The following is a 23,961-nucleotide window of genomic DNA, read 5'->3' as shown; positions in this document are numbered from 1 at the left end:
CTTATTGCCAATTGAAAGTGGATTACCTGACAGATAGCATTAGAATTACTATATTTGGTAGGGAACAGAGATAAAGAAATTTGCAAAACAATTTTAAACCAAACTCTAGTATACTTTTCTTTTAAACCCCTAATTGTGTACTATCAATTATAATAGCCATCATAACATACGAGCTTTGTGTGAAAACAGCAAAATATCTTTGACATATAATTAGAGTTTTAAATTAATCAATTCCTCAATTAACTACATTCTAGCACTCATATCAAAATTACAACTCATATTGGTTGGCACACATGCCATGCTTAAAAACATACATAAAAGAAGAAAATTCAAAGGAAATGGAATTATCATTTTGTTTTGTTTAATCATTCTATTCTGAAGAATAAAAGAAAACCTTTAATGTGATCTCATCTTCGCCATATGAAGACACAGATTAAGTGAACCAGGGCTTTGCAATTTCTTATTTGTCACTTTTATTTTTTATGGGCATTTTTAATTTTTAAATTGCTTCATAAATAAACTAATCTATGAAAAAGATTATAAGCAAATAATATATTTATAGAAGTATAAATAATATGTATGTATCACTTATGGATTTTAAAAACTAAACAATATTTTTTTCTAAAGTTTTTAACTATTTAATGTAATAATCTATGCATATTACAAATTTGAAGTTATTAAATATATCCCATGTCTTCTGTTTAAGACATTCACTGGGGTTTTAATCCTTTTAAAGTTGAGTTTTAACAAGCATTTCGTAAGTGTTTCTAGTATGCCAGGAATGTGCTAAAATAGGAGGCATGTATACAAAATGAAGAAGTCGTATTTAATACTTTCAGTGTTCTCAACAGCTTAATATGAGGCAAAAATCTAAAATGAAGAAGTATTGTGTGGCAAGGTGTAGACACATCTGAGTACACAGAGAAAGATCTTTTAGTAATGAGACCAATTTTGGATTCCATAAATGACTTTCTACAGGGGATTAAGGTTTGCACAAGATCTGGAAGGATAAGTAATCAAGCCATAAAAGAAGTGTGCACAGGGTGTCCTGAATACAAGAGAGAGACTGAATTAAGTTTAAGGCAGTTTAGAATTTGATACCGTAGCTAGAAACAAGACTAGAGTAATTACTTACTACAGTAAGTAATTAAAAGCATGTAATAGATGTATAACTACTTGAAAATTAATAAATTCTTCTGTACATACAACCAAATCCACATGTTCATTATAATATGGTGTCTTTTAACAGAAGATCTTTACAGAACAGATAAATTTGTCTCATTCTCTGAACTTGGATTTTTTAATACTTCCAACTGCTTAAAAGAGAGAGCAAACATACACATTACCAAAGGTCACATTAGTATTAAAATGTTTCAATAGATAACCAGGTTGACTATGGAACCCTAAAGACAAATTGTTTTAATTTGTCAAGAGGTCAAAGACAAAGTCTTTGCATGTATGGTAGTTCCTTGTGTTGTGTTTCTGAAATATGAAATCTCATTTATTTTTAAAGTATTTAAGAATCTATATTCATTAACTTATTTTATGAACCTATCCTCCCTTTATTGCTATAAACAATGTGATATATATAATTTTATAACATAAGCATCTTGCTGCAACTCAATTGTTTTGCTAGAAGCATAATTGACTTGATTCTAAGTTGTAAGCTCTCTATTAAATTTCATGGTACTGTAGTTAAAATTTTAAAGCATAGGAGTTGAAAATTACTCCTAAAATTAAAAAGCTCATTTTATGTTCTTAGGGATAATTTTTTAACAAACATGTGACCAATAACTAAATAGAATAGCATATAGTATAATTATTATTTTCTGTGTCTAATATTTTAAAAGGATATAGAATATATAGGTGACCTGAAATATCTGCACGAATATATATTTAACTTCTTTGCTTCATATTTTAATATATATTATGATTATTCTTATTTTAGCAATACCTTTTTGTACTAATATACTTGATTAGAATTTTTCATGTAAAAAGGGAATCATAGGTTATACTTAGATCTGAAATAAGTCTCCCAAATGTATATAGGCTATAACTCCAGGACATTTAAATAAAAATTTCAAACTCAGGTAACTACTTTTTAAAAATTCTTGGTTATTACAATTTTTATATAATTTTCTAGTTTGAGAGAGTGTATGTGAAATCACTGTGATTAGTATATACCAAAAAAGTATTATGTAATAGTAGCATTATTAGCCAAATTTTTGTTTCTGAGTTAAATGTGAAAATAATATCTTAATAGCAAATTTTTTGAAGGTGAGAATTTTGTTATTACTATGTTATATGTCATAAGCATTGCTTAATGGCACATGCAACAATCACTATGATACAATTGCTATGTGTTTCAAGTGATTTTTAAGACTATGTTCTTATTTATTTCAAGTCTGTTCCTATTAATTAAATTGCTTAACTGATATATACTGGAATTATACATTATATCAGGCATAAGATAATCATTTTGTATAGTATATAATAATTACAATATAGTCCAAGTATTTTGTACTTTATTTCCACAATAAGTGATTCCTAAATTAGTAAGAAAAAATCCCCAGGGGTTATCAATATACTGATATTTGCTATCAATAAATATTATGTGGAATTTCACATAAAAATACCTGAAAAGAGAACTTTATTGCATAATGGGGTACACAGAAAAGTAATTTAAAACAATATTGTGAATTGCTCTTTTTTGTCTTACAAAAATAGAAAATATATGGTTCATTATGGATAACTTAATCATTTAAGGAGGGAAATGTAAGAACTGGTACATGGATCAATGTGCTTATGTGAAAAATTTCTTACTGGTACACTATGAAATAACAATAGAAATCAAGAGTAAACATGTAAAAACTTAAGCAAATTGACATTGGTACAATATTTAATTGCATTATTTTGTACTTTATAAAAGTATTGATTTGCAATTGGAATACACAGTGGTGTTTCGTCATAGTGCTGACAGCAAATAAGTACAAGCAGATTCTTAGTTTTCCTGTTCTTCTGCAAGTTTAATTAACTTCAGTTTATGAAGTTATCTTTAAATCAAAGATTCAATAGAATTTACAGCACAGGACCTTAAGTGAGACTAACATATTTTTCTCAAAGACTTGTCATATTTGAAACATTAAATCATTAATCATATGCAGAAATACACACATACACACACTAAGTAAGGAGAGTTATTACTTCAATATTGTAGATGAGAAAATGAAGTTTAGTTAAATTAAATATTTTGTCCATAATAAATATCTTTATAGTGATACTGATTCAATAGATATTTTCTTAGTTATCTTCTTTGTATAACAGATTGGTTGGGTTTGTCTTAATCTCTTCTAAGGATAGAAGATAGCTACATAGAACTTATACTTTTCGGAAACCTAAGAATCAGCAGTTTCTTATTATGATGCATAGTTCTGGGTTGTACTATAGGATTGGATTCAGGATACATAAGAAATCTATTGTCTACTTTTCAGTATATTCTTCAGATGAATATGATACATGCAGTCCAATGTTGGAATTTGAGAAATCATAACATCACTGATAAATAGAAACCTCATGTATTCTAATACCCAAGGATAAAGCCTTAGTAAGTGTGTAGTTACTTCTGCTGGAAATTTTTATATAGATTTGCACATGATGCAGTAGGCCAATGACAACCCTTCTCCTGAGCCAAAAAAAAAAAAAAAAGATCATTTATGGAACTTATGTCAACTTACATTGAAAAAGAGATTTTGCAGATATAATTAAGGTTGAAAACTTTAAGATAGGAAGATTAACCTCTATTATTTAGATGGGGCCATGCTCAACACATGGATCCTTAAAACCAACAGATCTCTACCTGGAGTTAGAGGTGTGGGAAGAAGGAAGAAAGTGCTTGAAGTACAGATGCATTACAAAGAAAAATCAGAGATATCATTCTCAGAAGGACCAACTAGTTGCTGGTTCTCAGATATTCAGGGATCATGGACACAGAAGAGACCTGTAGAAGCTATGGGTGGGCTCCAGGTGATAGATAGCAGGAAAGAAGGATGTCAGTACTATATATGCGAAGAGCTAGATGCTGCCAACTACCAGAATGAGCTAGGAAATAGGATATATAAGCATTCTGATAAGGGCTTACACTATTGACATTTTTATTATAACTTTATGAGACACTGATAAAATAATCCAGCAGAAACAACTAAGATTTTCACTTACAGAATTATGATATATGTTGTATATCTTGAACTTTTTTTCTTTTTGTATCACAGATTGAACCCAATGGTGCTTAACCACTGAACCATATCTCCAGCCCCTAGCCCCCCACCTTTTTTTTGAGACAGAGTGTCCCTTAGTTGCTTAGGGCCTCACTAAGTCACTGAGGCTGGCTTTGAACTTATAAACATGCTGCTTCAGCCTCCTGAGCAGGTGAAATTACAGGTGTGTGCTACCATGCCTGATGAGCTTCTAAATTTGGGGTAGTTTTTTTTTTGCAGCAACGTAAACCTAATATACATGATAAAATATATACATCAGAACCCGATATCTTATAATTCTGTGGCATGCTAAGCCAATTCCTCAATAGCTGAGTGGCTAGTATCCTATATTTAAAGCTAGGACATCCCAAACATACATTTAAATTTTAGGAAAATATATAAAACATTTCCCCTAAAGCAAAATGGATGGGCACACATTTAATATTGTTTATGTTAGTAACAATAGGGAGCTACAAAAATATGTTTGAATATGAACTCATGAAACATGACAACCAAACCAGAAAACATGCCAACATCATGATTCATATGCCATGTTACTAAATTTTCAATATACTTAGTGCTTTCCAAATGAATAAACTAGCCTAAATTATCTTTATATTTTAATGAATACAAGTTTTCTACTTAAAGAGCACTTAGTAGAAAATTATTAAATTACTAACTTCTTCAGTATTGCCAAAATTACACTTAAACCTTTGTGGTTATAGTAATGAGTATGTATGAATTAAGTTGCCAACCTTAAAATAATTACTCAACAATTGTGAAAACACCTTAGAAAATTAAGTCATTATTATCATAATGGAGAAAGTAACTCAGAACAATCCTCCCCTTGTAGACTAAATTATACATGTACTAGGCACAAAATAGCATTCAAAACTACTGTCCATGACATTATTTTTAATGTTAAATTGAGAAATATTTTTCTGCAATTATTTAGGAAAGTGTGTATTTTCTAATGAGAAATATATTACTACATAAAATGAGACTTAGTTTGTAACTGTCCCCAGATGCACAATGTTAAAATTTACACTGTATCATTTATATTTTATTTATGATTATTTTCGAATATGACCATTAAATGGACTGTATTTTAAATTATGTGCTTTAAGTAACTGCTCCTGAGTGGGGGCACTTTAATCCTCAGCATACCAAATAAAGGGGAAAACAAAAAATTAAGAAAGTTACTAAGTAACTGCACCTTCCATTATATTTGTATGTCTCTTTATGGCAATGTTAGGTTTGGTGACGTGAATTTTGATTATATGGTCCTGGAGAGATGAGTGGAAATTTGATATAATATTACTGGGATTAAGCAAGGATTTTTTCCTAAATTAAAAGTAAAATTTATCAGTAAATCACATACAGAAAAAAATTAAAAGTCCATTTCTATCTGAAGCCTTCAGGAACATATTTTTTTTGCCATTAGAATTTTCCACATATAAAAAGTTGTAGATTCTGTATATTTTAACACCCTCAGCACAGCCTGGGACACCACTCCATCATCAAATGTTATTTCCATAATGAAACATGTCAGTGTCTATATTAAGAGACATAAATAAAGACTATAAATGGGTTTCAATCAGTTCAGGTCAAGTTTCAATGCCAAAGAAGCTTGTATTAAACTTCCAGGGGAAAAGGATAAAAAACAACTTTAGTTTTATGAGCTTAGTTTTATGAGAGACACAGCACAGCAAAGAATAAGGTAATCTCTAGAATACCTGGATCACAAATCAGGCCTAAGTTCTTTCACTTTCACATTCCATTCCTTTCTGTTACTGCCTAACCCTGTAGTAATTCATGGTCTCATAGCTCAAGAAAATTCAAGGTCAAGATGTTCCTATGTTTAGACACAGTGAGTGATATGAAACAGCAAAGTCCACTAACTATATTTAGCATTAATGAAAGTGAATCTTGTGACAATATTAGAGATAACCATATGAATTCTTTCTCCTTCATGTTGATTCTTCTTCCACTGATACTCTTGAAGAGTTCTGGTTTTGTCTACATTACACTGGGAAGTGGTTCTTTTTATATTTTCATCACTTACCTTCATAATATACTTTAAACCCATGTGCGCTAACCGCAAAATCACTGGTCAAACGTAGTGAGAACACAGATTTGGTACTTGTCACTGGTGGTGGCAGATGGAATCCTGTTAACCTAAAAACAAAATTGAATTAATTGTCAGTGACATAGGCATTTTATCTAATAGAATGTAAGGAGAATTAACAGTCATGTTATTAAACACTTAAGCTTTATGCAAAAATACATGGGTGTGTTTATTACATTTAGAAGACACTCATCAAAAGTAATCACTGTAATTATATATGAAAATACATTAATTTATGTACTCATGTGTGTGTTGATATTTAAAATATCTATCACATATATCATCTATATGAAATCTTGATTAATTCAAAATTGGAAATGAGGAATTATGAGAATATATGATCGTATTTTATGTCATTAATTTTAACAACACAGCATTTATAAGAAATTTTTGTCAAGTGAATTATTCTGATGGTTTAAAATTATATTAATTGCTATATATCTATTTATCTATGTATGTATCTATATATGGAGAGAAAGAAGGGAGATGGAAAATATTTAAATTTTAGAATGAAGGAAGATATGACCTAAATATAAAATCTTGAAACTGAAATACTTGCAAATAAAAAGGGATTTGCTTTTATCACTTTTTCCTAAAATTAAAGTAAGTGCTATTTAAGTGAATAGCTGAAAATTAGACATTGGTTAATATTTCACATATTTATATAACAAATATTCTCATTATATTTTTGCCTCTAGTGTTACCTATTTTCCTAATAATTTATTGCATATAGATACAAGTTTGAATGATATGAAAAGTGCTTTACAATTGAAAGTTTTTATAGTGTTCAACAGAAATATTAAAAGAAAAATGTATATACATGAGATCTAAATTTTCTGAAAGCTAATAAAAATAAAACTTTTGACTTTTACATGAATTGCATTTTGATTTTTTTAACATTTTTTAAATTTCTAATTGTTATATTATTTTACTTATTAAAATGTATAAAAATTACATACTATGAAATTATACTATTTTTAACATATTTGCTTTTTTACCTAATACTGTATAGGTAGGATGAATTCATACTGAAATTACTATATATTTTAATTGCTGTATTTTTTTTCCTCAAGTTTCTTTTTCTGAGGTCTTCTTACATTCTAAAAAATTATTGATAACCCCAAAGAAATTTTATAGACTATCAACATTACCCTATTAAATTCAAAGCAGAAAAAAATGAGTGTAAATTTATTGCTTAATTTGTAAATATCCAGAATAAGTCCATTACATGTTGAAGTAAATGATATTTTAATAAGAAATAACTATGTCAAAAACAAAAGTGAGAAGAAAGCATTGAATTTTTGTGATTCTAATATCTGGCTTAATAGAAAACACTCAGATTCTCATATTTACGTCGTTCAATATTTTGCAATATCCAATTTTAGTTGATAAATATGAACATTATCTGGACTCACATAGATACATAATTGGAAGAAGAAGTCTTTTAATACCTTTGCAAATAAAAGTGGATACTCTTTCTCAGTTCTATGCAAAAGCATCACAAGTTAATTGAATGTAGACTTCAAAATCCTATCAATGAATACTTTGTAACATTAAAATCCATTGGTTCATTTTGCCATTGTAATATATTTTTTTAACTTTTGCATTTTTTAACCATTATACATCAGTCATTGAAAATGATGGTTCCCCAAGTTATAGAGCTTTTCCAAATGTAGATTATATTTCATGACACAATATTTTTTTTAAAAAAATCACTGTTTTTTTTTTTTCAGTTTTTTGAATTGACCCCTGGGGTCAATACCACAAAGCTATATTCCCAACCCTTTTTTATCTTAAGAAAGAGTCTTGCTAAGTTACTCAGGTACATTTATTTGTATTGCTACTGATCTCTTCAGAAATATTTAAATGTGAGGAAGCTGTAAAGGTTAAGTGGTAGACTGATGTTGGACTAAAATTTTCCATCTTATTTTTTCTCCAAAGTTTAGATTTGTTATTGACAATAAATCATAACTTGACATGTCAAACTAGGGCTTTATTTTTATTGGAGAAAATACAATGTGAGAAAATATGTATCAAATACCCAAGTGCAAATTACTACAGCTTACTTCTCAGTCTTTATTTTGGGTAAAAATTGTGTTCTCTGAAAATAGTGGCTATTTTGCTGACAATTTAAACAATTGTGTAACTGTTTCTCCTTTAGACAACAATCATGTTTTGAGAGTTTTATGACTATTTCCTGTTTAGTCACACTAGTCATTAAAGAGTACTATAAAGATTTAATGAAATAAATAATTGCTCACACTTCAACAAGTATATTTTTAAGTACAACTGGATGTTTTTTTTTCTTTTCTGTACTGTGTGTAGAATAAAAAATATGACTAATGACTAGGTGTAGTTTGAAGCTGCTATATGGGTTTTGCTCATGCATAACCAACCAGTTTTACCCTTCATTATTTTTGTACCTTGAAGATAAATGTCAATACAGTGGAAAAGGCAAATGATATTTCAGTATTGTATGAAAATGGTTTGGCCTTATAGACCACTTAAAGATGTCTTAGGACATTCAGGGATCTATGGACCATATTTTGAGGATAACTGCTGTGTAAGAATCCATTGTGTATGTGTATCCACACACACACACACACACACACACACACACACACACTACCATTTGTTAATTCAGTCTACTGATAATGCACATTTTTCTTATTTATAATGTGTTTCCATCAACATCCTTGTAATATACCCCTCTTAACACATTTCTCTTACATATTTTTGTATCAGTTTCTCTAGACTGTAGTATACATAAGCATTTAAAATTTTTAATTTTCTTTTTCTTGCTACACAAACTACATCCTCCAAGGTACATAATAAAATCATTTTCCAAATTTATTTGTAACTTTTCTGGCCCATGGTGAGAGGTATAGCTCTTAAATTATGAGCATATGGTTATCTATATTTATATTTTGTTACCAATGCACATCTTATTTGCATTATAGTAAGATAACGTATTTCTTAGCATTAATTTAATATTTGAAATTTATAGAAAGTTGTTTTATGGGCCAGATATTGTAAATTTTTATTATGTACCTGATTCTCTTATAAATAATTGTTGTATTATTTTTTTTATTTCTGGCCCAAGTTACTGCAAACTTAACATTCGTTATTACCTCACCGTTATGTAATTGTAGGAAGAACATAACTTAGCTGATTCTCTGATTAGAGTCTCACAGGGCTAAAATTAAAGGGTTGAATTGCTTGCTATAGGCTCTGGCTATGTCTTCAAAGCTTATGAGACTGGTGTCAGAATTCAGTTTCATGCAATTGTAGGATTAAAGTCTCTTTCTTCTTGCTGCCCATTGAATTGAAATTATTTTTGCCTTCTAGAGATTGCCTGCATTTATTCCTCCATCTTCAGAGTCAGCAAGGGAAGTTATTTTTATTCTTCAAATATCTCTGTCCTCTCTTTTTGCCTCATCTCTATCCTGTTGATTCTGCAATTTCTGCCTCCAAGTGAAGAAATATTTCTGCTTTTAAGTGCTCAAGCAATTATATTATGCCTAAATGGATAATTCAAATACCTCTGTATTTTAGCATCTATAACCTTCATTTCACCTGCAGAGTTCCTTATACCAGGTGATAGACAGATTCAGAAGGACTGGGGGGACCATTACTCTAAGACCATTATTCTACCACTCATAATGACTATTTGGATTGTTTAGGCATGGTGTTCAACATACCCTTAAGATAAACTGATTATATTCAAATAGTTTCTAAGCTGACTGTACTTTTGACTCTGATTTTCCTCTACTGAAAAGAATGTGAAAAAAAATCTCAACATAATTTTGAATTTTTTATCTTTTTCCTTATACTTATATCCATCTAAAAATGTTTTGGGGCTACATTATTAGGTGCATAAAAGTTTAAATTATAATTCCTTATAATTTAAAAATTCAAAAAATTATTTGTAATAATGATATCACCTTAATCTTTATCTTGTAAGAAGGTTATCTCTCTCTCTCTCTCTCTCTCTCTCTCTCTCTCTCTATATATATATATATATATATATATATATATATATATATATCCTCAACATTTATTTATTAGAATTGGGATGACACATCTCTTTATCTTCAAATTTTGGTATCCTCAGTTTTTAGATATGTTACTTATAACCAGAATATACTTGGGTTATATTATATTTATCTAGTGTATATGTGTGTGTGAATAACATATAGATTTATAATCTTATTTTATAAACTTTGTCTTTTGTTGTTAATATGTTCAATGAACTATAACATCCGTACAAATGTTTAAATGAATAAAAAAGTTTAAAGACTGGTGAATTACCACAAACTGAACATGTTTCAGGTCAAGAAATAAAACATTGCCTGTAATACTAAAGGCCTGTTTAGTTACCCTTGTTCATTACTATCCTACTCCTCCTTAAAGAGGACCACAACTCTGACTCATTGCCCTATGCGATTCCATTTTCTGAATATACTTCTATTCACTATATGTGTTGGGGAAACGTTTTACTTTGGATTTTTTATAAATAATACTGCTATAACATGTTTGCGGGTTTTGTAAGTATATGCGTATAGTTAAATACACACACATACACACATGCACATTTCACCTGTATTTACATTTTCTAAATTGAAATTCATAATATTTTATGGTTGATATTTCCCATTTGTCATTTTTACTTATTCAGATATTGGTGAATTTTGTGTTTTGTGTCTATGGTGATATTGTTACAATATTCATTCTTTTTCTTTTACACTTATGCATGATGAAATTGCACAGTGGATGGCATTTTGTTTCTTTGAAAAGTGTACAAGAGTGCAACCACATTTTCTCTTACTTGCAGTTGAACTGACAGCTCAAGTGACCAGTAAATTGTTCAAATTGATATAGCTGGTAGGCAGTGAAGCAAAAATACAAACCCATAACTTCCAACTCCAATCTATTTCTTTTCTCAGTGTGATTACAAGAGGGAGATGATTTTTCTATGGAAACCAAATGCACTTCTAATTCACCTTTATTTCTACATAAACTCAGAAGTTTCTTGACAAATGTTTACAATAGTTAAGAACATCATTTTACCCACCACCTAACTTTAAGTAGTTGAGAATAACAAAGACTGGATCATGATTATATAGTCATGCAATTAAAGATGAAGAAGGTAAAGGGGAACCATTGTCTGAATGCGTTTATTGATACCTTTAAAAAATATCAGTAATTAGCACAGATATTTCACCCTAGCTAAAATATATCAGGTATGCCCTAGAGTAAAGAAATATAAATTTCCTGCACATATTAGTTTCTATTAAAGGTTTAAAATTGAGTGGGAAGAAATCAGCTAAAAAGGGTTGCGATGCATTCTTTTTGCTAAGCAGAAACTTTGTTTTGTGTAGTTGTAACAATCACAAATTTATTTAACCAGAAAATTGGCTTTTGAAAATGCACATAAAATGAGATTAAAGGATAATTCACCTACCTTCATGAAAAATTCATAGCATTTCCTTTATTTTTCATATTTCCTTTTTTTCGTGAATATTTTGTCATGGACCAGGTCTAGTCTAAGGCTATTCTTCCAGAATACTACCTCATCTGACAAGTTGGTACAATGTGTTGGATTATTCTTTTCATCTTTTATTTAATAGTTTCTAGCTGATAATGTATATTTTTCCTTCTCTTTATTTGGACATACATACCCAACTTTATCTTTGCATTTTATGTTTTACTGGGGAAGAGACTCATCAAAAGCTCTTTGTTATATGTATCCACAATCAAACATTTAGAGGATGCAATTTTAATAGTTGTTATTCTTATTTTTGCATGAAAATATCTTTGTACAATTTTTCTTATAAATATTTAAAATTATTAATAATGTCCCTACTGTAATAAGTAACTACTTATAAGAAGAATTAAACAATTGACTTTATATCAATTATGAATATGAAAAGTACTAAAATAAGTATTTGGCAATTAATACACAATTGACAGAAATTGAAATCACAAGAAAGCCATTTAAAATGTCAGTGCATATGGTCCTTAAATAATAGATTGTTCATTAAAAAATTTCTCTAATTCATAAGAGTTAATATGCCATACTATAGCTTAATGTGATATGAAACCTTAAATTATCAGTATTGATAAATAAGAATGATACCTGTTTACTTAAATATGTTTATTTGATTTTCACTGTAAGATGTAAATTCTGTAAGACTTGAGAATCAAGAAAGACTTGGTCTATATTATCTCTAACAGGCTAATCAAAGAACTTTTAAATATATATATGTATATATAATATATGTAATGCTTATGCATGAATATAGATACATATGTATAATAAATGTATTGTAATATATCTATCAGGTGATTACAATTTTTAAATTTTCTCAAGGAAAAAGAATGACTATAAAAAACAGTCTTAAATTTAAATTTCATAGCATACTACTGTTTGTAATGACATGAGAGAAAAATAGAAGTGGAGGGAAAACGAAAAAGGAAGAGAGAGAAGGGGGAAAATGAGGAAGAAAGTGAGTAAGGAAGAGTGAGAGGAGTGTTTGATGTTAACATAAAAGTGGAGGGGCTGGGTTTGTGACTCAGTGGTAACATGCTTGCCTAGCATGTGTGAGGCACTGGGTTCTATTCTCAGCACCACATACAAATAAATAAAATGAAGGTCCATCAACAACTAAAAAAATAAAAAATAAAAAAGTAGAAATATTACCAAAATTCCAAGCTTTTATGAATATTAAATAAAAAATTATGTTACATAGCCTTATGTAATTTCTAGACCCCCCCAAATAGTCATTAAATGTTAGATTATTAGTGCTATGACTAAAAATCCATTCCTTTTTCCTCTACATTCTGTGGCATGCTAGTACTAAAATAAATTGTATTATAACACCAGCATTCTCACAGTGATTGCTCATTATTCACAGTAAGATTTTTGCATATGTATTATCTTATTGTACTTTAGTTTGACAGCTCTTAAAAATTAAGGTAGGGATTTACAAGGAATTCTCTGCTGAAACACAACATTAACTTATTTAATTTCAAACTGAATGGGAAAATCATGGGAAGAAGCTGTTATGTAAAGTATTGTTTATCTACAGAGAATAAATCATGCATACCTATTAATACATGAGAGCATGAAGTACACTATAATAATTCATGGTTATGTCAAGGTATCAGGAGTAGTAGTATCAAGGAAAATATGGCTATTGTAATATTTGAATAATTATACATGTTATTTGTTGAGAAAAAGTGATCTTGAGCTGAAGATTCTATAAAATAAAACAATGAGCCACATAATGACATTTTGGTTAAGATAGACAGCTATATAACAGTGGTCCTATAAAATTATAATGGCTCTAAAAAGTTTATATTGCCTAGTGATATTACTGTGTTATAGTTGCCTACAATATTTAGTATGTTAACAGACTATAAACCAGTAGCCTGATGTAGAGTAGGCTTACCATCCAAGTTTCTCGAAGTACTACTCTATGATGTTTACATAATGACAAAATCACATATCGATGCATTTCTAGACTTGTCAAGAAGTGATGCATGATTATGAAATCCCAGAAAAAGCATCTTGTTTGGGAAAGGTGAGTTCATCATATTAGAAACATGTGCTGGGTATAGATGTTGATATAAAAGTGGAGGTATAGAAGTGGATTTTGATAGATATTGGGGTAGATAGCTTTATTATAAATAAAGATAGAAAGGTAGGCAACCAGTATTCATTTCCACTCCTTTCTCCATATAGTGTTGAAGCTTCTTTTGCCAAAATAACTCTCATTACCAACAGTATTCCCCATTAGATTATACCAATGAAGACACTTTCATAACTTTTAGGATGTGAATACAAGTATAAGCCATTGGTATGTCTTCATGACTAGGTGCATGGGCTTTTTCAGGGTTAAAGCTGATTTTTTTCCCATTTGATTACCAGATATTTTATTCAAAACCACCATTTTGGTTATGCAAACAAATGAGCTCATTAGTGGTGTTTTTTTTTTTTCTTCCCAATTCCTTCAAACTCCTGATTTCCTGAAAATTAGAGAAGGTTCTCCCTAAACTTCATGTCCTAGTCTTAAGCTTAGAATTTTTTAATTAAATATGTTCCTATTTGAAATATTTCCTTTCTTCCTTCCCTCACTCACTCCCTGTTTCTGTCCTTCCTTCCTTCCATAGACTATAAATCCATTATGCCATGGAGAAAACCTTTCCTTATTTTAAAAACAGAAATTGAAAATAGCCTTATCTCACTATATCTAGAGGTACCCTGCTATCATAAATCATTCTTTCCAGTCATTGGTTTTTGGTTTTCAAGGTTAACATTATATCTGGATCTATGAAATATAGAGCCAAACAATTTGTTCAAAAAGAAAGCATTTCAATACCTTGACTTTCTTCTGTGAATTCTTCAAAACCACTTTAATGTCTCATTTTCCTTTCTTTCTTCTTTTTTTATTCATGGAGTAATTTATCTTTAAGAATACAAGTGACCATAATTTTCAGTAGTTGAACTTCTGAGGACACTCAAAATAAGGGAAGTTATACTGGGCAATTAATTAATTGTCAGACATTTGAACCTGTTTTTAAGTGACCTCACCTTGCATTTACACCTGTTAATAAACATCTTTCTAATGTTTGAAGATTTTGAGAGACAGTTATGTTGAAAACCATGACCTTGTATCCTGGCATATATAATTGTAAAAACTGTTATTACTTACTTAATAGGAATTTGACATTGGGCAAGTGGTGACTTCATCATAATAAACTAGGAATAAGACAAGTTGATAGTAGGAATTATCTCAGAGTCCTTTTAGAGTATTATTTGAAATAATGCTTGTATAAATGTAGCACATTTTGTTTTATTTAATCTATTCATTTAAAATGTGTATACACTAGAAGTGTGAATTTTGGTCATTTTTTCCAAACATTAAAGGATTTACCCATACAACCTATGTCATTACATAATTCATAATGTATCTACTGTATTTGAGGCAGACTAATTATGAAATGTAATATTTAAACTAAAAAATATAGAAAGGTTTTGAGATTCTATGCTACTCACCAGATTTGTATACTTAGATATGTAAAATATGAATTAAGAAGTATTATATTGCATAAAAACAGAGCATAGATTTTTTGTTCTCATTTCACACTATGTAAGAATAAACTATTTTTACAATTTCTATACTATTCTCCTTCAGTGCAATTATATAGGCCCCATAAGAAATTGAGGATAATTATAATATAAAAAATATAAAAAATTTTTAAGTGAAAATAATAATACAATACCTAGACCACAAGAACAGTAATAAGGTAAAGAAATGCTAATTACTAAACCTGCTGTATATTTTGCCTAAAAGATTGTGTTATTATTTTATTATTGATTTTAATTACTTATACATAATGGTAGAATGCCTTTGGACACATCATACATGTATGGACTATCACTTCTCATTCTTCTGGTTTTACATGATATGGAATTACACCAGTCTGACTCATTCTATTATCTTTCCTATCCCTGTATCTCCTCCCTTCCCCTCCCTTTATATGCAAAAAATCCAATCAATAAATGGGCAAAGGAACTGAACAGAAACTTCACAGAAGAAGAAGAAGAAATACAATTGATCAACAAATATATGAATAATGTTCAACATCTCTAGCAATTGGAGAAATGCAAATCAAAACAAAGATTCCATCTCACTCCAGGAAGAATGGCAATGATCAAGTAATGATAAATGTTGACAAAGAAATGGAGGAAAAGGTAACAGTCTTATATTGCTAGTGGAACTGAAAATTGGTGCAATCACTCTGGAAAACAGTATGGAGATTCCTCAGAAGCTTGGAATGGAACCACCATTTGACTCAGCTATCCCACACCTCAGTTTTTACTGAAAGGACTTAAAATCAGCATACTATAGTGTCAGAGCCACATCAATGTTTATAGCAGCTCAATATGTAATAGCCAAACTACGAAAAGAACCTAGATATCCTTTAACATATGAATGGATAAAGAAAATGTGGTATACATACACAATGAAATATTACTCAGCCTTAAAGAAGAAAGAAATCATGGCAATTGCAGGTAAATGGTGAAATATCATACTAAGTGAAATAAGTCTATCTCAAAAAACCAAAAGCCAAATGTTTTCTTTGGATTATGCTATCATTTTAACTTTGTTCATGACATATACGTAGAAACACCTTAAAAATGATAATGTAAATAAGTATCTTTTAAAATTTTCACTACAAATAGTCATTGGCATTGGTCTATTGGTAATTATTTGCTTTAGATTTTTCACATTAGAATAAATACTTATTGCTAAAATAAATTACTTTGAATCAAGCTTTATGTTTGATTTTTTTTTCCTAACAGGGATTTTAGAGACAGGGTCTCACTAAGTTGCTTTAAGGCCTTGCTTAGTTGCTGAGACTAGCTTTCAATTTATGATCCTCCTGTCTCTGCCTCCTGAGCCACTGGGATTACAGGAGTGTGCTACCACACCTGGCAATGACAAAAGATTTTTCATGAGGATACCATACACTTTCATATAGACACACTAAAATTTCTGAGTGATGATTATAATTTTCCAGATGTTTTTTTCTTCTAGTAGAAACCCAGAGCCCTACACATACTACTATTGAGCTACATCCTCAGTTCCAGAATACTTTTTATTCTATTTTAAGTCAATATTTTGTTTTCAAAATTATCAGATAGATGTAATTGAGGGCATTATAATTATGCTTACAAGATACACAATACACTAGTTATATTCATTGTTCAGATACCACTTCCTTATAAGATTATCATTACTGCCATTTGAAATGATTAGTTGTGTGTGTGCACACTTATGTGTGCACAGATGCTTCTCTTCCTACAACTGGTATATGTTATAGCATCTCAACCTCTTTTCTTAGCATTTTAGTTTAAATTAAATTATGATCTTTCTTAAGTACATTATAAAAATTTTTAATATGACAGTGCAGTGACATAAAACATGTACAGCCATCTATCTATTTGATTGGTGAATCTAGACAATGTTTATGAATTAGTGTTATCAACTGATCATTTTTTTCTGTAAAATTCAAACTCATTCATTTAATCTGTTTTAGAATAATAATTATAGGTCATATTCAAATAATTTTAAATTGGACAACTTGATAAAAAATAAATTACTTGTTATGATAATATGAATTCTTTTACTATATTTGAGGTATTTTTAAAAAATTAAACTTTTATACAATTTAGAAGAAATGATTGTAAAGTTTTCCACCTCACAATATTGATGATGATTAAGTTCAAAAAACATTGGCATATTAATTATGTTATGATGTAAAATATTTTATTTTAGTGGTATGGTCTTCACATAATTTGAAGTTACATTTTTTAACATTCCTATAAATGCTTTTGAGATATTTGCTAACATGTAAAATGCCATTTCAATGGTGTTTTAATGAACTATAACATATACATTTTAATTTCATAAAACATAGATATAGAATTTGACATTTCACAATGTTGTACTATGTCTTTTTATCTGCTTTAAACATGAAAATCTCCTGTAGTACATCTCTATGTGCTGGTATTATTTACTAGCATTGAAATGCTTAGAATAAAGCAATTCCCCATCAGAATAATTCAATTTACTTAAAATTTCCAGAGCTATGATAAAAACACAGAAGTAGAATTAATGCCAATTTTATTTTCATCATTGAAGTGAAGAAAGGTCATTTAAGAATCCTGTACTTCTTTAATAAATTCATGAAATTTCCATGTGAAAAAAACACTATATAGAAAAAATAAAAAGTACTTGATACTTTCTGTAAGGCAAATGGATAGTCATATGTCTGTATTTTTCTTCTTTTACTAATTTGGGAATCTGTTGAAAATATTTAGTTAAAATGCTGGGAAAACAAACAAAAACATAAAATGGCCCTGAGAGCCAAAGATATCTATGCCTTTCCTAATAGCCACCAAAGGATCAGATACTATAAGGTACAACAGAAAAAATGAATCATCTGTACCCAATGTGTTGTACCATCATCTCTAAAGCAAGAACTGAGTAAATTTTGTTTGCAGTAAGTGTTTCTTCTAATGTGAAAAATCTAAATCAAATAAAATAAATACAAATAGACAGATGTAAATGACTATTTATAGTGAAATTTAAGAAATAATAATAAACTACTTATTTACATTCTCATTTTTCAAGGTGTTTCTACTTACATGTCAACAACAAAGTTCAAATGATAGAGCATAATCTTTTAAGCAAAATATTCAGCTGGTTTAGTAATTAGCATTTCTTTATTTATTAATATTCATGTGTACTAGAAATTAATTAATATTTTCATAAAAAGGGTTTTTATATTTTTTACATTATAATGTAATAATCCTTTCTATTTCTTTTGGGGATATACAATTCTGAAATTTGGATATAGTTTTGCACCCAAATAGAATAACATAAAATTCATAGAAATGGTTTATTCTTATATAGAGTGAAATGAGAAACAAAGAAAAACCAGTGAATTTATAAGCCCTTGGATTCCCCAAAGAAAAGACACTGGCAAGCATTTTAAACAATTAGTTTCATAAATACAAAAATAATTGAAATTATATCAGTATTCGTTTCTAAATGTTGAGAAAAATTCAATAGTATAATTTTTAATAATATTTTTGTAGTTGTAAATGGACACAATATCTTCATTTTTATTTATTTATTCTTATGTGGTGCTGAGGATGGAACCCAGTGCCTTACGCATGTGAGGCAAGTGCTCTTCCATTGAGCCACAACCCCAGCCCCAATAGTATAATGTTTTTTATTAGATTAACAACAGTATAAATGAAACAAAAAGCAAAAGCATGTTCATAAATTTTAAGCTGATGGGCATATTTGGCAACTAAATACCATGAATAAATATTGTAAATTTTTGGACAAACATGAGAAACTTCAGTCAATTACTTTCATTAATCCTCAAGAATAGCTAAAAGAATGAACTTCATATATACACTTAGTTATTAACTGCTTTTGTCGTTTTGGATTGGAATATGCTTGTGAAAGTGAAAAAAATGTACTTTGAGGTACGGTATGAATTTTCATGGTGTTAAATATAATAATTGTATTAATGGCAGTCAGACATTATACTTACGTAAATTTGAGGAAATTTAAAATGAACTACTGCTTAGATTAGTAGAAAAAGAAGAAAACATAAAGAGGGGATGTGGGAAATAAGGAGATAATAAATGAGTAAAAAAAAAAAAGGCTTTAGTTTTTATAATGGCCAAACATAAAAGTAAAAATCTGTTCCAGCAGAAGTTGTGCTTTTATGTCTTGTTGAAAATTTTCTGGAGGTGGTTGAAATTATTCCCCCATAGGAGGGCATGTGCTTAGCCATATGTGAGATCTTGAGTTCAATCTACAACCACACACACACACACACACACACACACACACACACACACATGCATACTTATCCTTGAAAACACTTGTCATCCTTTTGTTCCAATGATAGATCTTTACAACTCTGTGTCACCTTCCCTCTACCTGGATACTTTAAATGAACATATAAGTGCACGCGGACAGAGATAGGAGTTCACTATTTCAACTAAGAAATATAATTCTTAATATCATAATAGCTATCACCCAAATGGTGAAATGTTTAATCCTATCCGACCCCACACCTGTCTACCGGATCATTATTTGATACCATTACTTCAATGCCTGATCAGCATTACAAACACACCCAAAACCTAAACTGAAAGATCAGAAATCGAAGAGTAGTGAGAAGTCGTTACTCTTTCTTTATCTTCATTTGCTGCTGGCAACTGTGGAGTGACTGCTTGACTTTGTTGATTCCTGCTTTGGTGGAAGCAGTCTTTCCTTGATGGTTCTAATAGTAGCTACATAGTTACTCCCTGTGTGATCAGCATCTGCCACGGGTGGGCAGCCACATAAGTCCCAGTTTCTGGTAGGTGCCACCCACTTGCATGTTAATAAGATGGTGTGTGGCACAGAAGTCAATGTATTCTATACTTTGGGACAACCCTTTGTCTTTTTCACTGGTCTTTTTTTCCTTTCTGATATAAGTAACATCTAGATTTCTTCTTCTTCCTCTTTTGCATGTTTTTATCTCTAATGCTTCCTACATTAAATTTCATTTATTTGTTTTTCTAGTTGTATCCTGAATAAACAATCAAGGAAGGTGACTACTTATAGAAAGCGATTTTCTCATCTTTTCCCACAAAAGTATAGGAAGAAAATATGAAAAATTAAACTAAATTAAATTAATAGACAAATATATATTACTCTAATTTTCAGTTAACTGGGCACTTATCTTGTAGATCATAAAATATGATTAGTTTAAAAGTTATTTTTCTTAGGTAAATATATATTTTCCAAATATGGTATGCTGTCTTCATTAAATTAATTCTTTTTTTCCCCCTTGGAACTGGGGATTTAATCCTGGGGCACTTTACCACTTAGCCACATTTCCAGCTCTTGTTTTTATTATTATTATTTTTATTTTGAGACAGGGTCTCAATAAGTTGCTTAATGCCTCACTAAATTGCTGAGGCTGACCTCAAATTTGTAATCCTCCTGTCTCAGCCTTCTGAACTGCTGGAATTACAGGCATGCACCACCATGTCAGACTCATTGAAACTATAGTTATATGTATATAGTCCTTATATTATTGCTGAATAATGTTTAGATATAAGCTCATGGTACTCTGAGCCATTAGATACTTCTTCTTACTATAATTAATTAAGTATGTTATTTTACATATATATGGATTAATGTAATTTTAGTGAGCAAGGGCAGTCAAACTACTTAAAACAGAAAATTAACCATGATTTCAAAATTAAAATATTTTTATAAAGGAAGTTATTTTTGACAGTTTTGATGTGAAATAAGAAAAACTATTTTAGCTAATGAAATGATGTTAAATGTTAACAGTTACTAAGTGTCTAGTGTGAATTAAATGTTTAACATACATTCTCATTATTTCCCATGACCTGTATGACTACTTGTGACTTTGTTTTTATTATCCCATTTTTAAAATGAAGAAACCAAAGGCCTGAGAAGATAAATTTCTTGTTAAAAACCATATCATTAGTAAATAACAAAGTCAGAAAGTAAAGCCATGTTCCTTTTGCTCTTCAGTGAGGACTCTCAATTAGTATGGCTAAATTTTTAATGAGTTCACCAGTTTATCCAAATTATTCTGACATTGGAAGTGTATGTGAGAGCTTAAAAACCAATCCATGGATCAGAAAATTAAAAGATCACCTTGCCCTGAGTAGCTTCAATGAGATGGTAAGTTAAATTTTAGTGATTATTATAAGAAAAATTAAAAGAGAAAATATAGAAAACCTGTATTGCCAATAATTTTAAGAAAACAATATGAACTATAATGTGATTGACATTCACCTTGACAAAGGGCAATTCTTATTATAGGCTGTGGAAAAAGAAAATGAAGTACTGAAAAATACTATAAGTATTAATGCAGGATAATAGAAGCCAAGATTTTTAAATTATCACCATTAATGGTTATGTAAAACTTTTTCTGTGCTATGCATTAATATTTTATACATTTAATGTTCAAAAATACTCTGAAGATGTATGTTCTTACTTTTATATTCCTACTTCCCACAAAGTTTAGAGTGGTTAAATGATTTGTTCCCTGCATTCTCTTTATTTAATCAGATAATTAGAATTCAATAGAGGTTTTTTCTGACTTCAAAAGACATGTTCTGCTGGTATAGACTATTACCACCACAACTGAGATATAAGATGAAGGTGAAGAAGAGTGGTATTTAGAATTAGGTATTAAAAGAGTAAAATGTCTTCCTATCAAAGACACTAACACAAAAGCAATGCTATTCAAAAATAAATTTTCTACAGGCAAATTGAAAATAAGTATATAAATAAAAATGATAAAACAGTGCAATTTAGTATCTGGGAAAAAATATGTGTGTTGACGTGGAAGAGAGAAGAACTAATAAAGTTTAACTTAATTTTTGAATAAAACATGTTATTGATAGCATTGAAAATAGATGTGTAACCAGATTTGAGAAGGAATGTCCATATGTACAAAATAATTGATCATTAAAGAATAAGGCTAACATTACTGCCTATCAACCTCCCCCCACCTATAAAATTCTTACTTTATGGATTGTGTCCCATGAACGCTCTGCTATCAGAAACACATAATATCAAAAAGTGGGCTGAGACGATCTTCCTGTTTCTTTGATAAGAAATATAAGATCCATGGGACCATAAAACCAGCCAACATATATCAAAGGGAAAACCCCTGACAACACCTAGATATGAAATTGGGGGCTCTTGATGCTTCCTGGGGGACACAATCCAAAAAGTAAGAATTTTATAGATGAGGGGAGGTTGATAGGCAGTAATGTTAGCCTTATTCTCAAATGATATTAATTGTAAAGTCATTTATACTTGTGCTTCTATGCAGTGATAAGGAAAGTATATCAATGTTTGACAAGATTAAAAAACAATTTAGTATTATATTAACTATGATATTTGTATATTTTAGTTAAATTATGTTTTATTAGCTTCATATATTAATTTGGAAAAAAGAATTTCCATGTAGCTATTACTGAATTTAGGAACTTAAATGCTACAAAATTAGAGAAGATACATGCTTAGCTGTCAAGACTTATTGTAAGACTCTACCAGTTTAGTCCATGTTGTAGTTCAAGGTAAACATAAACATACAAACCAGAATCTGGTCACACATTTATTTTTTATGTATATTTTCAGTTATATGACTGAAAATATTTTATTTGGAAGTCAAAGTAAGCTCTGGAATTTCATATTAGAATTAATTCATAGAACTATGAAAACTAAAATGTGAAAAAATTACCTACCAATTTGATGCTGTAATAAATCAAATATGAAAGGTATATTAGTCTATTAAGTCATCCCAAGGATGGTTTAAGTTTAATTTACATAAATTAAGAAAATGAAAATATTATTTTATTCACCCTAATAGACATCTGACCTAAGGCAAATATTACTGAATATATACATTATATTATTATGTTGAGTATATTCTTAAGACACTTATTTTAAATAGATTAAAATTTTTCTAGAATTAGAAGTCTTCAATGTAAAAACAGTGGGATTCACTTTATGCCATTTTATAAACCCTTCAGATATAAATTTATATGATCATTTTGAAAAATTTTATTTTCACTGTTGAGCTAAATAAAATTAATGAAGAAGAAGAACCAGATCAGAATATTAAATTAGTTTTATCATCAAAAATTGATTATATATTTTCCATCAACAAGCTTTATATTGAGTATATATTATGAATTACTCAAGAATTTTTATAGTAACTACTCACTATCTAATGAAAAACCTTAATATTTTCATATTCTGTTGTCTGTCCAATGACTGAAGGAGAGAACTACAAAGAAGATGAAATTCTTGTTTGGCCCCTCGCTTTTGTGGACAGCATGGATTAAGCAAAGTGGGGAATGATGGAGGAGAGCATAGAGATTAGGGAACAAGTTTAGTAAAATCCCAGGGGACAGTAAAGGTAAAAAATGTATAAAGAAGT

The 23,961-nt window shown here is 29.6% G+C and overlaps 1 protein-coding gene across 3 annotated transcripts in view; it reads right to left on the bottom strand.

Moving 5' to 3' along the window:
* The window catches only part of Csmd3 (CUB and Sushi multiple domains 3), a 1,110,517-nt gene that overhangs the window by 942,749 nt on the left and 143,807 nt on the right, over positions 1-23,961 (bottom strand). For all 3 annotated transcript variants that reach the window (XM_026384530.2, XM_026384531.2, XM_026384532.2), the window contains exon 3: positions 6,319-6,431. In XM_026384530.2, coding sequence (XP_026240315.2) covers positions 6,319-6,431 — 113 coding nt within the window. The remainder of the gene's footprint in view (positions 1-6,318; positions 6,432-23,961) is intronic.

This window comes from Urocitellus parryii, chromosome 7 (genome assembly GCF_045843805.1).
Source record: "Urocitellus parryii isolate mUroPar1 chromosome 7, mUroPar1.hap1, whole genome shotgun sequence".
Lineage (NCBI taxonomy): Eukaryota > Metazoa > Chordata > Mammalia > Rodentia > Sciuridae > Urocitellus > Urocitellus parryii.
This window is presented reverse-complemented; position numbering and strand designations above follow the sequence as displayed.